The following is a 12205-nucleotide window of genomic DNA, read 5'->3' as shown; positions in this document are numbered from 1 at the left end:
TCTGAGCACACCGCGCAAAGTCTTTCAGTCTCTGGCTGGGAGAACCCCCCCTGACTTCCACAATTCCCGATTCTCTTTGTGGTTGTACAGGTGCTTTCTCCAGTTGGCTCCTTGGGATCTTCTCCTCCTTCCAGCTCTTCGGGCCGTTGGTCATCCACTCCCATGTCCCTAGGGACTCTTTTGAACCAGGAGGTGTTTCTCGTGACCACGCGGGTACCTCGCATGGCCGATACCATGGTCCCATGGGTGTTGACTAGCTCCCATACTTCTGGCTCGTATGGGATGCGATACTTCCAGTTCGGGTGGCGGTCCTTTACTATGACTCGGTCGCCAACCACAATGTTCATGGGCTGGGCTCTTCGAGCTTGGCTCATCTTGTCGTTGGAGGATTTCCTTCTCCCTTGTGCAGCTTGCTGATCCAAGTCTGGGTGTCTCCAGGACGGGTCTGCAGGCACACAGTACCCTGGGACCCGACGAAACAGCAGATGAGCCTGGGCACACCGGGTGGTGCAGTGCGGGGTCTGGCGATATGCACTGAGAAACTGCGAGAGACACTGTTCTACATCATCTCCTTTGTCCACCCCGATCCTGAGGGCCAGGTTCATTGTTTGCATGAATCGCTGCCTGGGGCCACTGTGGAGTAATTTTCCGGTGTCGGATGCCACGGGAGGTCAGGTAGTCCTGGAAATCTCTGCCCTGGAACGGTGGTCCGTTGTCCGATCTGATCTCGTTTGGTAGGCCCATCATTGCGAACGTGCGGTCTAGCACAGCTTTGACATGGGGGAACGCCGTCGAGGACACTGCTTCTACCACCGTAAATTTGGAATGCGAGTCAACAAGCACCAGCATGTTCCCCGTCTGGAAATGACCCAAAGTCTATGCTCAGTTTGGACCATGGATCTGGACATGGGTCTTCAGTGATTACCGGGTGCGGCACGGGGTCACCGCTCGTGATGTTGCAGGAGTGACAGTTTCGCACCACTTCCTCCACCATGACGTCCATTCCTGGAAACCAGACCTTGCTTCTGAGTCTGGCTTTGGTTTTGGAGACACCCTGGTGACCTTGATGTGCCAGCTAGATTACTTCTTTCTGCAGGCTTGTCGGTATTACGAGGGAGGTACCCCTCAGGATCACCCCGTGAGGGCCTTCACTAAGTTCGCTTTGCGCCCTCCACATCTGCTGCCGAAAGACTTGTTCCTCCATCATGAGGGAGCTGACACTATCCAGGAAGTGCCGCCAGTTCCGGTTGACCAGTGTGTTTGACCTTGGCGAGGCACTCATCGGACTCCGTGGCTCTCCCCATGTCCTCAAGCGTGAGCGCGACGGGACATGCCTCCAAGGAGATCATTCGGACAAATTCCTCGGTGTCTTCCTCGTCCATTAGGGTGAGAGGTGACGTGGTAGGGCCTGGATGGCGTGAGAGGAAATCTGCTGGGTTGTTGGCCCCTGGTCAGAAGAGTACCTCGTGAGGACATGGAGTGGCTTGGAGATGGATGCGAGATTGGGGATGAACCGGCCACAGCAAGTGGCCATCCCCAGGTAGCTTTGGACTTCAGTGGCCATCGTGGGTCTTGGGGCCGACCGAATGGACTCCGCCTTCTTCAGGTCTACACGCAGCCCATCTCGGGAGAAGATGTATCCGAACGTCCACTGACTCCGTGCAGGGTGAGTCCGTTGTCTGCCATGCATTGCAGGGTGGCTCGGAGGTGTGCATGGTGGTCTTCAAGGGTCTTGGAGAACACAAGGATGTCGTCACTTAAATTGATTACCCCAGGCAGCCCGGAGATTGTCTCCATTATTGCGTTTTGGAACATTTCCGCAGCTGACGAGACGCCAAAACTCAACCTCTTGTAGCGACGTAGTCCAACATGGGTGGAAGACGTTGTGATGTTCCTGCTGTCGGGGTGGAGCTCTAGCTGATGATACCCCGCATTGAGGTCCAACTTGGTGAACCATTTGGCGCCATTCAAGTAAGCAATGATGTCATTCATTGTGGGCGTGAGATGACGCTCCCTTTTTACCGCCTTATTCGGCAGGCGCATATCGATGCATAGTCGAATGGCCCCCGGTTGCTTCAGTTTTGGGGCTACGACGAGGGGGGACACCCACAGGGTTGGACCCGATACTTTTTCTATCACCCCCAAGTCTTCGAGCTTTCGGAGTTCTTCCTCCACCTGGGGCCGCTGGTTAAATGGCACCCTCCGGTGTCTCAGTGCCATGGGCCGGACTGTTGAGTCCACGTGTAACTTGAACGTCTTCCCTTTGAGACAGCCTAGGCCCTTGAACAGCATGGGAAACTCCTTTAGCATCTCACATGCGTGTAACTCGTGTACTTGGTTGGCAAAAAAACAAGTTCTAAGTCTTCCACCATGTGGCAACTGAGTAGGGTTCCCCTCTTTCCTTCTGTAATGTGGAATCTCATGCTCAAACTCCAGCCCTCACTAGTGATCTCGACCTCCATAATGCCTCGTAGAGGGAGTGGCTCATCACTATTGTACGTATATATCTTCGCTTCGTACGGTCGGAGGGGCGGGCGAGGCACTAGTTTCTCATACGGGTCACTGTCCATTACGTTGACTGATGCTCCTGTATCTATCAGGGCGTTTACAGGGGATCCCGCCACGGTGATATCGCACATGGGCGGTGGTCTTCTCCTGGAGCCGTCTCTGCCGGCGAACGATACAAAAAACACGTCATCCTCATCTTCTGTACCGCCGGAGCAAGCCCGGTTGGGCCGGGGGTGTTGCGCCACCCGCTCCCACTCCTACAGACTTTGGCGAAATGGTTGAGCTTGCCACACTGCGAGCATGTTTTTCCTCTCGCAACACATTTACCCCCTGGGGGGTGGTCCAAACCGCAATTGCCGCACGTGTTGTTTTGTGGAGCCCTCGCAGTTCCTCTCGACTGGGGTGTCCGTCTGCGAATCACATCCACCCTCTCCTCCTTAATCGCGGGTGTCAGCTGCGTCGTCGTGGGTCGATTCAGGGCCGCCTACATTTCATCCGCCCAAGCGTTGGACGGGTCAGAGAGTTCATTGAAGGGCGGCAGTGGAGCAGCCGTGCCGTGGCTGGGGGGAGCGGGAGCCTACTGGGCAGCATTTTGCAGCGCAGGGGCTTGGTACGTGGCTTGCTGAGGGGGCGGTGCCACTGAGGGGGCACCCTCCCCCCGTGGCAGCCTGATTGTTCATTGCCCATGGTAGGTAAGGCGTTGGGTGTGGCTGGGGCTGGCGCCGTCCCTCCTAAGCCGCAGGGCAGGGACACTGGTAGATGGCCGAGGCGCAGACACAGGCGCGTAAGACTTTCCCCCAGGCGCCTCTGGGCGGAGCTTGGCGGCCACGTGAGGGCACTGTAAATTCCAGGTGTAGGGCCAGTGGAAGGGCAGTCCGGGGCTAGTCCTGCTGCGCAGCCTGTGGAAGAGCGTGGCACCAGGCCTTGAGGCACTGCCTTCCCAAAGTCGGCTCCTGTGAGCGGGGGCGTGTCCACAAACAGTCGGGCGGGCCAGGAGGCAGGGCAGCAGGCAGGATTTTCGAGGTGAAGGCCTCAGAAGCAGACATGCCTTGCAGTGCACCAGCGTGCAGGAAGGTGGGGGCACATTTGTGTGTTCTGGCAGGCCCCAGCTCGTGAGGGCCGACTCCCCCTTCCGAGCGAGCGTGCTGGCAGCTGGTGAGGATGCGCTGAGATAGACGCGGAGATTCACCCGCCGGCTCTGCCATGTGGGAGCAGGAGCGCGGCCGGGCAGCAGCAGTGTGGGGCCCCGTGGGATGGCAGGGTGCTTGCACGCTCACTCTAGCACGGGGCAGACCTCACCCCCGCGCTGCTCCTTGCGCGACGATGTCCTCGGCGGGGGTGCGCCTGCAGGAGCGGCACACCCAGGGCCATGGGCAGTTGCTGGATGGCAGCCACTCGCGGGGTGAGCACCCGCCTCCGTGTCGAGACGGTAGCTCCAGCGTGGACTGCGCAAGCACTGCGGACACTGGGCAGAGGGTCCGACGTGGGACTGCGGGACGAGGCGTGGGGTAGATCCCACCCTCGTCACCAGTGTGGTGATCGTGGCCACAGGGCAAGGGTTGCACTAGTCCACAGGCTTGGGCCGGGCTAAGTAATCACACAAGCACACACTGTTACTATTCTGGGCCAAAGAACCCGAGCGGTCTTGCGCCCCTTTATTTATACCCTCGGGCAAGCCCACCCTCGGGATGCGTGACTGCGTGAGTAAACGGGCCGGGTGGCTCTGTTATTACAGGGGTAAGGGGTGGGGCGATAATGACGCCGGCATTGCAGTGTGTTTGGAGTTCTCCGGGCCACGGACAGCTGTTAAAACAAGCTGGCACAAAGTAAACAAAACACAAACACATCATTACAATCCATAAGCAGAAGCAGACAAAATATGTTTGCGGTAGTAACACATAATTCAGAAACTCAGTAGTAATAGTACCTCAATCACAGCATTTGTTGCGGAAGAACACTCATTAAGTTTATTTAATTTGTAGTTGAGCGGTGCTTCACTCAAGCCACAGGAAGTGAGGTATTGTGACTTCTGCCAAATTATAAGGCAGCAGACAAAAGTGATTATGCTCTTAACCAATGGTAAGTGTGGGTGGGCTAAAAGCCCCTTCTATGTTTTAAACAAAAAACACAACAGCTTGTCACCATAGCGACAGCGCATGCACACTGACTGCAGGCTCGATCTAAAAATCAGCATGCCTGCTTGACTCATTTTTACAACTCGCCTGGAGACTGGACCTCTTTCTGCTTTGAGTCTCATTAATGAAGATCACTCAGATAAGTCCATACAAATTATCTGTCCATGGAGGAACCCTGGGCCTCATTGACAGGGATTTGCGTAGGGCAGCGCAGCACTGCACCTTGCTGCACAGTCCTACGTCAAATTGAAAGGACAGGAATGCACCGTATTTAGGGGATGTATGACGTTACAACGCATACTTTTACCACGCATACCTTTACAACGCGGTATTTACAACGAATACCGTTACAACGCATAGCGCTTAGAGGTGCTGGATAGTGGTAAGTATAATTTTCTATTCCAACTCCAGTCCCCGTGGACACTAGGGAAGGTGTTGGATAGAAAATGAAACTTATTCCCTATCCTAGAGCGCCCCCAGCGCAATGCGTTGTAATGGTATGCGTGGTAATGCCTGCGTTGTAATGGTAGTGCGTTGTAAAAACTTTGTTGTAAACGTTGCATACCGTATTTGGGCAATACAGTGTATTCTCTACTGTGTGCCGGCTATAGGGTGCGGTCCTGGTACTATCCTGCCCTGTTTTTACTGTGTGATGCTTTTTAAATAATGTGAAACTGTATATATTTTTCTCATCAACTTGTAAAAGTCTTAATCCCTAACGCATTCATTGGATGTAATTACGCTGTTACTACTCACCTATTTTTATATTGCGTCGTTGTGTAGTCAGTGTTTTGACTTTCTTTTATCCTCCCCCTACTTGTTGCCAGCTGCCCTTGGTCCGCCACGGCCTGTGCCTGTTGAGACGAGGGGCGTGTATATTTTGGCCAACTTTTGGTGCCTGACGGAAACTCAGGTCAGCGCTCTAGCCTGTAGAACATCCCAGACATCCCAACCTACTTAAGGTGGGGAAGCGCGCAGACGTGTAGTGGCGCACCAAAGGCAAGCCCGTCTACACCCGTCCACGCCAGACCGTCACCAGCGCCAGGACCCCTGCCAATCTTTTGGTCTTTTCCCCAGGTGTTTTTCCAGTGAGTGGCTAAATATGGCTAGATTGCGTTACTCTAGTGAAGATCTTAAATGCATAAATTATTGCCATGGGGAAAAACCTATTATACCAGGGTATATAGCCACTACCAGTGCATCTGGAAATGTTAGTCCTGAAACTTTGCTCCTCCATGTAACCTCATTATAAAATGCAAATCAGCCAACATCAAAAACCCCAAACCAATAAAGGGGATTTATTTTAATGCCCGTTCAGTTCCAAAGCACACAATAGAAATATGGAGTCTCCTGGACATGGAGTTGCCGGATATCTGTTTTATAACAGTAACCTGGCTACATGAACATGCCTCTTCTGATGTAGTAACCTCTTTCCCCCCTCAATATAATAAATATAATATAACTAGAGTGGACAGAACTAAGAGAAGAGGGGAAAGTCTACTTGTAGCCACAATAAATGGCCTGGAAATCACCTCTCTGGAATGTATGAGTTCAGATCAACTAGAACCTTGTATCTTTAGAATAGATGGGCTGTGCAAAGGCACATGGAGAGATGCTTTTGTTTATAGACCACCTGGCCCGAGAAAGGACTTTACACACAATCTGCTCGAGGCCAGTGCTCTTCATGTTTTTGCTACAGAGAACTTCCTTTTACTAGGAGATTTCAATTACCATGCAGAAATGCTATCAGACCCAGATACCAATCAATCGGTCACTTACGTAAGTACCCTGGGGCTAGCCCAAATAGTCACTGGTTCCACACACACTGCTGGCCACATTTTAGACCTTTTGTTTACCAACTCCATCGGTATCTTAGTAGACCCCCGTCCCCGTTACTATGGTCAGATCATGACCTGCTGAAATTTACCATTCCAGTCCATATGACCAAAAATGAGACTGGAAAGGAACTTATATGGAGAAGGCCATGGCGGAAAGTCACCTTTACTTCTTTTTCAACTCATTTTAGTTTCCCTCCCATATGTCACAAGGCTAGTGTAGATCAAGTAGCGACTTCTTTTGAGGAAGCAATCACAGCAACCTTAAACAAAGTTGCCCCCTTCACTAGGGTTAAATTTAAACCCAAAACCGCCCCTTGGTTTACTGAGAAATTAAAAATGGATAAATTCTCATGTAGGACTGCGGAACAGAAATGGCAGAAAGTAAAAACCCCGGAAGATCAAGAAGAATATAAATGCATGCACCGCAGTTACATGATGAATATCAGGCAAACAAAAAAAACGTTTCTCCTAAACAAGATTGAAAAGGCGGCAAATTCCAATAAGGAGCTTTTTAAAATTCTAAAAGATTTTTCGACTCCTCCCAGCCAGACATGTGCCTCCGCTTCACAGGACTGGACTGACTCTTTCTCATTTCTTAGAGAATAAGATTTTGGCAATTCATAGCTCCTTTCCGCCTCCTGAATCTATAAATTTTCAGGGAAAGGACCCCATTGATTCAACTGGTCCTTTTCCCTTGCTAGAAGAATTTTCTTGGTGTAAATCTGAGGAAGTGGCAATTGCTATGTCAAAAATAAATCTGGTTCACCAGTTGACCCTATGCCACCTCGATTTCTTGCCACCATCATCCCTCTGCTCCTCGACAATTTCACCGACCTATTTAATAGGTCACTGTCACAATCAGCGTTTCCAGTGATATGGAAGGCTGCCGGAGTTAGGCCAATTTTAAAAAAGCCTACTACGGACCCGAAACTCTTGACGAACTATCGTGCGATCTTGTTGCTCCCCTACTTTGGGAAAGTACTTGAGTCTTTGATCAACCGTCAACTTGAAACTCACCTTGAAAGTCATGGATCATTGAATCCATCGCAATCTCGTTTTAGAGCTGCCTACAGCACTGTAACAGCGCTGGTGGAAGTAATGGATAATATTAGATTGGCACTGGACAAAGGACAATCCTCCATTCTTGTTTTGTTAGATCTGTCGGCCGCTTTCGAAACCATCTGCCATGGCATTCTAGAATAATGGCTCTAGAAGATTGGTGTCAGAGGGAAGGCTTTGAAGTGGCTCAAGAGTTATTTAGCCAATAGAACCACTACAGTACTGACCGGTGACATGGTTTCATGCAGTCGGCCAGTAAAGATTGGAGTGCCTCAGGGCTCTAATTTGAGCCCTACACTCTTTAATCTTTATGTAACTCCACTGGCCAGGGTGATCGGATCTTATGGATTTGACGTAGTGTCATATGCAGATGACACTCAGATTCTGATCACCCTAGGTCCAGATCCTAAGAACACAAAAATGCATTTCATAAACTGCATGTCTCATGTTGACAGGTGGATGAGTACTAACCACCTCCAACTTAACAGTGGCAAGTCCGAGGTAATACTCTTTGGTGAGGCATGTGAGCAGTGGTCAAGCGACTGGTGGCCTCCTAATCTCGGTTCTTGCCCAGTTTCTAGACAGGTGGTGCGGAACCTCGGAATTCTAATTGACGACCAACTAGCAACGAAGAACCAGCTAAACCATACAATCTGTACCTGTTTTGGTATTATGCGCAGTTTGCGCAAAGTCTTCAAATGGATTCCGATAGAAGCCAGGAAATCACTTGTCCAGGGACTAATAATCAGCCGTATGGATTACGGAAATGCCCTGTTGACATCAATAAATGAAGAACTTCTTTCCAGGCTTCAGTTTCTGCAAAACACAGCAGTTAGGCTGGTACTGAACCTTCCATCAAGATCTCCCTCAGCACCAATTATAAAATATCTTCATTGGCTTCCTGTGAGGAAGCAAATCTGTTTCAAAACCCTTTGTCTAGCACACAAGAGTATGTATGGCAGCGGCCCCAGCTACCTAGCAAGAAAACGTAACTGGTACCAGCCCCGTAGAACATTGAGGTTCAGTCATAAATGTCTTCCCACCCCTCTTAGAGTTCGCACTGTCAAGAACAGCGGAAGATCGTTTTCCTTCTTGGCGCCTACCCTCTGGAATGAATTGCCTTTTCATCTACGCACTGTCATTGATCATAATAGCTTCTGTGGAGAGTTGGAAACGTGGCTGTTTGAAAATTAAACTGGTACCCCTTCCTTTAGCTGCTCAGGTCGGAGTTGTCTGTTAAGCGCCTTGAGACCTTCAGGTGATGTGTGCTCAATAAACATCCCCTGATTTGATTTGAGTTGATATTCCTGTCCTTTTCTACAGTGCTGGCGCCTTTTCGGTGGCCTAGCACCGATGCAGGCACCCTTGCTCCATGGTACAAGGGTACCTGTGTTGCCAGATGTCAGCAGGATTGTTTCAGTGCAGGAAGGGGCACCTTCCTGCACAGAAACAGTCCATTGAGGTGTGTTACTATTTCTATGTGTGCTGCAGAATGGTAATACCAAGGTTTATCTGCAATAAAAATCGCCGCAGCTCAGCGGTAATTTATTGTCTCTAACCAAGCAATAGCGATAATTATCGCTATTGCTTGGTAATATGCCCCAAAGTTATTTTTCCTTGTTACGCCTCACTTTGGGAGGCTTAAGGTTTTGGCACATCCCGGGCTTGCATGGTCTTGTAAATCAAGGAAAACGTCAAACTCCATGGGTGTTGCATGGGAACACCCACCGCAATGCGCATGGAATGCCTCCCTAGCGCAGAGTAAGGAAACACATTGATTTGCGCTGACTTGGCTTACTGCATAGTTATGAGGCCATTCAAAGCCATGCAAAGTGGCTATGCACGGCCTCATAGATATGAATTTAAGATTTGCCCAGCCGGAGCCGCAAAAAACGTGTTGCCACGGTGACGCAAGGGGCTCATAAATATGCCCCCGTTCCTCTACAACGCTACCCATTTTGGTGATGTTCACATTACCTTTCCACTCTGTAATGGCCTTTATTCCCACCCTTGGTATGAGAAAATCTCCAACCACCTCTTCAAGTTCGGTGCGGAGAGAAAGGAGATTCTCAAACTAAGGGGCATATTTAACCGCATCGCTGCGGCGGCTTTTCCCGCTGTGTGCGGCATTTTTGAAATTACCGCGTTACGTGACGAGCTCAGCTCATCATCCGCACACGGCAGGTAAGCCTGATGACGAGCTGAGCTCGTCATCAGCATCGAAATGGTTATGAGCCCCTTGTGCCACTGTTGCCACCGTAGAGTAATTTTTAGTCACGCTCCAGGTGGGGAGACCTTGCAAAGATATCTATGAGGCCATGCAATGCCACTTTGCATGGCCTTGAATTATTCGGACTAACCATTTATTCTACCAGGCATTTCACGAGTGGGCTGGAGACCAGAACTACTCCCAGCGCCTCTGTCACTTGTCGCCGCTCTGCTACGTTATTTGCAGTAGTCACTGGGAGGCCCCAAATGAAAGAGGGAGGGAGGGGGAAGGTAGAGAGAAAGTGATCAGAGGGAGAATCCAAGGATAGAAGGAGAAAGAGAATTAATGCATGGTTCGATGACTGGCTGGATGGATTTTACGGCTAGATGAATAGCTAGTTGGCTGGCTGGCAGGCTGGCTGGATGAATGGATGGATGGATGGATGGATGGATGAATGGATGGCTAACTGTGTGGATGAATGGATGGATGGATGAATGGATGGATGGTTGGGTGGATGGATTGCTGGATTTCTGGACGGCACACAAGATGAAGAGAGAAGGGCTGGTTTAGGCATCTTGCCAGTTGTGCTCTTTGTTCCCCAGTCTGACCCTGAGGACTTGGTGGTGCTTTATTGGTGAACAGACACCTTTCAGACAGTTTAACTGAATTTGAATAACTCGGTTTTACTTTTCTCTTGTATTCTTTAGGTTGATACTGGTGATGGCGGCTGTGTGTGCATTAAGATATTTGTACCCCTACCGCAAAAGAAAGAACCACCCAGTCTGCTGGGCTATCAGGTTTGTACGACCCCGGAGGACCCCATCGTCTTCTTCTGAAGCATCATGTCCATTTCGCCCTCCTGGTGTGACACCCGTGCACCGAGTGATCACGACTGCACATGCACAGACATGGGAATATGTTTACTTTATCTGCTATTTGTGCTTGAGACAACAAATAAAGAAATTTACCTTAACAGCCACTCCAAGCAAGTATGTTTCTTATGTGCACCAGGCGCCACCTTTCTTATGTGAGTCTCATTCCTTAGTGTCATTGAAACCCACAATGGGTAATTTTCAACATCCCTGTTTTAAAAACGGGAATAAAAGCATGTGGCCCCTCTGAGAGACCTTTCAGGCGGTGTTAGCCACCTATTGCTAAAAATGATGAACAGCCCCTGAAAACCCAAGACACCGGAGCTGTGAATGATGACGCCTTCTACACCACCTCGTACCTATCTATGATGTGTCATATCAAGGACTAGCCTCAGGAGGAAGGCGCTGAGCAGATACAATGCAGAATGACAAAGCAGAGGTGCTATCAGGTGGTGATGACGTCACTGGTGTTAAAATAAAGAAATCTGGGTTCTAGATATGACCAGGATTCTGCTTCTGGGCAACCCACTCATCTCCTTGTACCTTAAAGTGCGTAATGTCCAAACAGTATGTGCACATGGACTCTGCAGTGCATGCTTAGTAGATATGAATGTAATGTTTTGTGTGGTGCACAACATGGAAGAGGAGCACATTAAGTCCTATCCCTCACCACCATATTCTGTGTTCTGGAATCAGGTCCTACTTGTACACTGAACCCCCATAAGGTTGAAATACCCCTGGTGCAATGAGATCCCTTCTCCTTGCAGCGAGGTCTGACCATCTAAAAAAACAAAACAGGAGATATCTTCCACCTACCTGAAAATGCGGATACCCTTTAGGGATAATATTTGAAGAGGGGCATTTAAAGTGGGTTTTGGGGTGATTGTGTTATGGTCACAGTGTGACCATATTGTAGATCATATCATAGATCATATTGCAAATTATATTGTAGACCATATTGTAGACCGTATTGTAGATCATATCATAGACCATTTTGAAGATCATATCATAGACCATATTGTAGATCATATCGTAAATCATATTGAAAATCATAGTGTATACCATATTGAAGATCATATTGTAGACCATATTGTAGACCATATTGTAAATCATATCACATACCATAATGGCAAACATATCGTAGACCATATTGTAGATCATATTGTAGATCAGATCGTAGACCATATTGTAGATCATATTGTAGATCAGATCATAGACCACATTGTAGATCATATTGTAAATCATATTGAAAATCATAGTGTATACCATATTGTAGATCATATTGTAGACCATATTGTAAATCATATCATATACCATAATGGCAAACATATCGTAGACCATATTGTAGATCATATTGTAGATCAGATCGTAGACTATATTGGAGATCATATTGTAGATCAGATCATAGACCACATTGTAGAGCATATCGTAAATCATATTGAAAATCATAGTGTATACCATATTGTAGATCATATTGTAGACCATATTGTAAATCATATCATATACCATAATGGCAAACATATCGTAGACCATATTGTAGATCATATTGTAGATCAGATCGTAGACCATATTGTATATCATATT

At 48.8% G+C, this 12205-nt stretch overlaps 1 protein-coding gene across 1 annotated transcript in view; it reads left to right on the top strand.

Moving 5' to 3' along the window:
* Positions 1 to 10728, top strand: part of LOC147699055 (cystatin-A-like) — a 54996-nt gene extending 44268 nt beyond the window's left edge. Inside the window, exon 3 of the mRNA XM_086933550.1 lies at positions 10457 to 10728. Within this exon, the coding sequence (XP_086789676.1) occupies positions 10457 to 10585 (129 nt within the window). The 3' untranslated portion in view covers positions 10586 to 10728. The remainder of the gene's footprint in view (positions 1 to 10456) is intronic.
* Positions 10729 to 12205: the final 1477 nt, after the last annotated feature.

The sequence above is a fragment of the Lissotriton vulgaris genome, chromosome 8 (assembly GCF_964263255.1).
Source record: "Lissotriton vulgaris chromosome 8, aLisVul1.2, whole genome shotgun sequence".
Taxonomy (NCBI): domain Eukaryota; kingdom Metazoa; phylum Chordata; class Amphibia; order Caudata; family Salamandridae; genus Lissotriton; species Lissotriton vulgaris.
The sequence above is the reverse complement of the archived record's forward strand: the minus strand, read 5'-3'. Positions and strand labels throughout refer to the sequence as shown.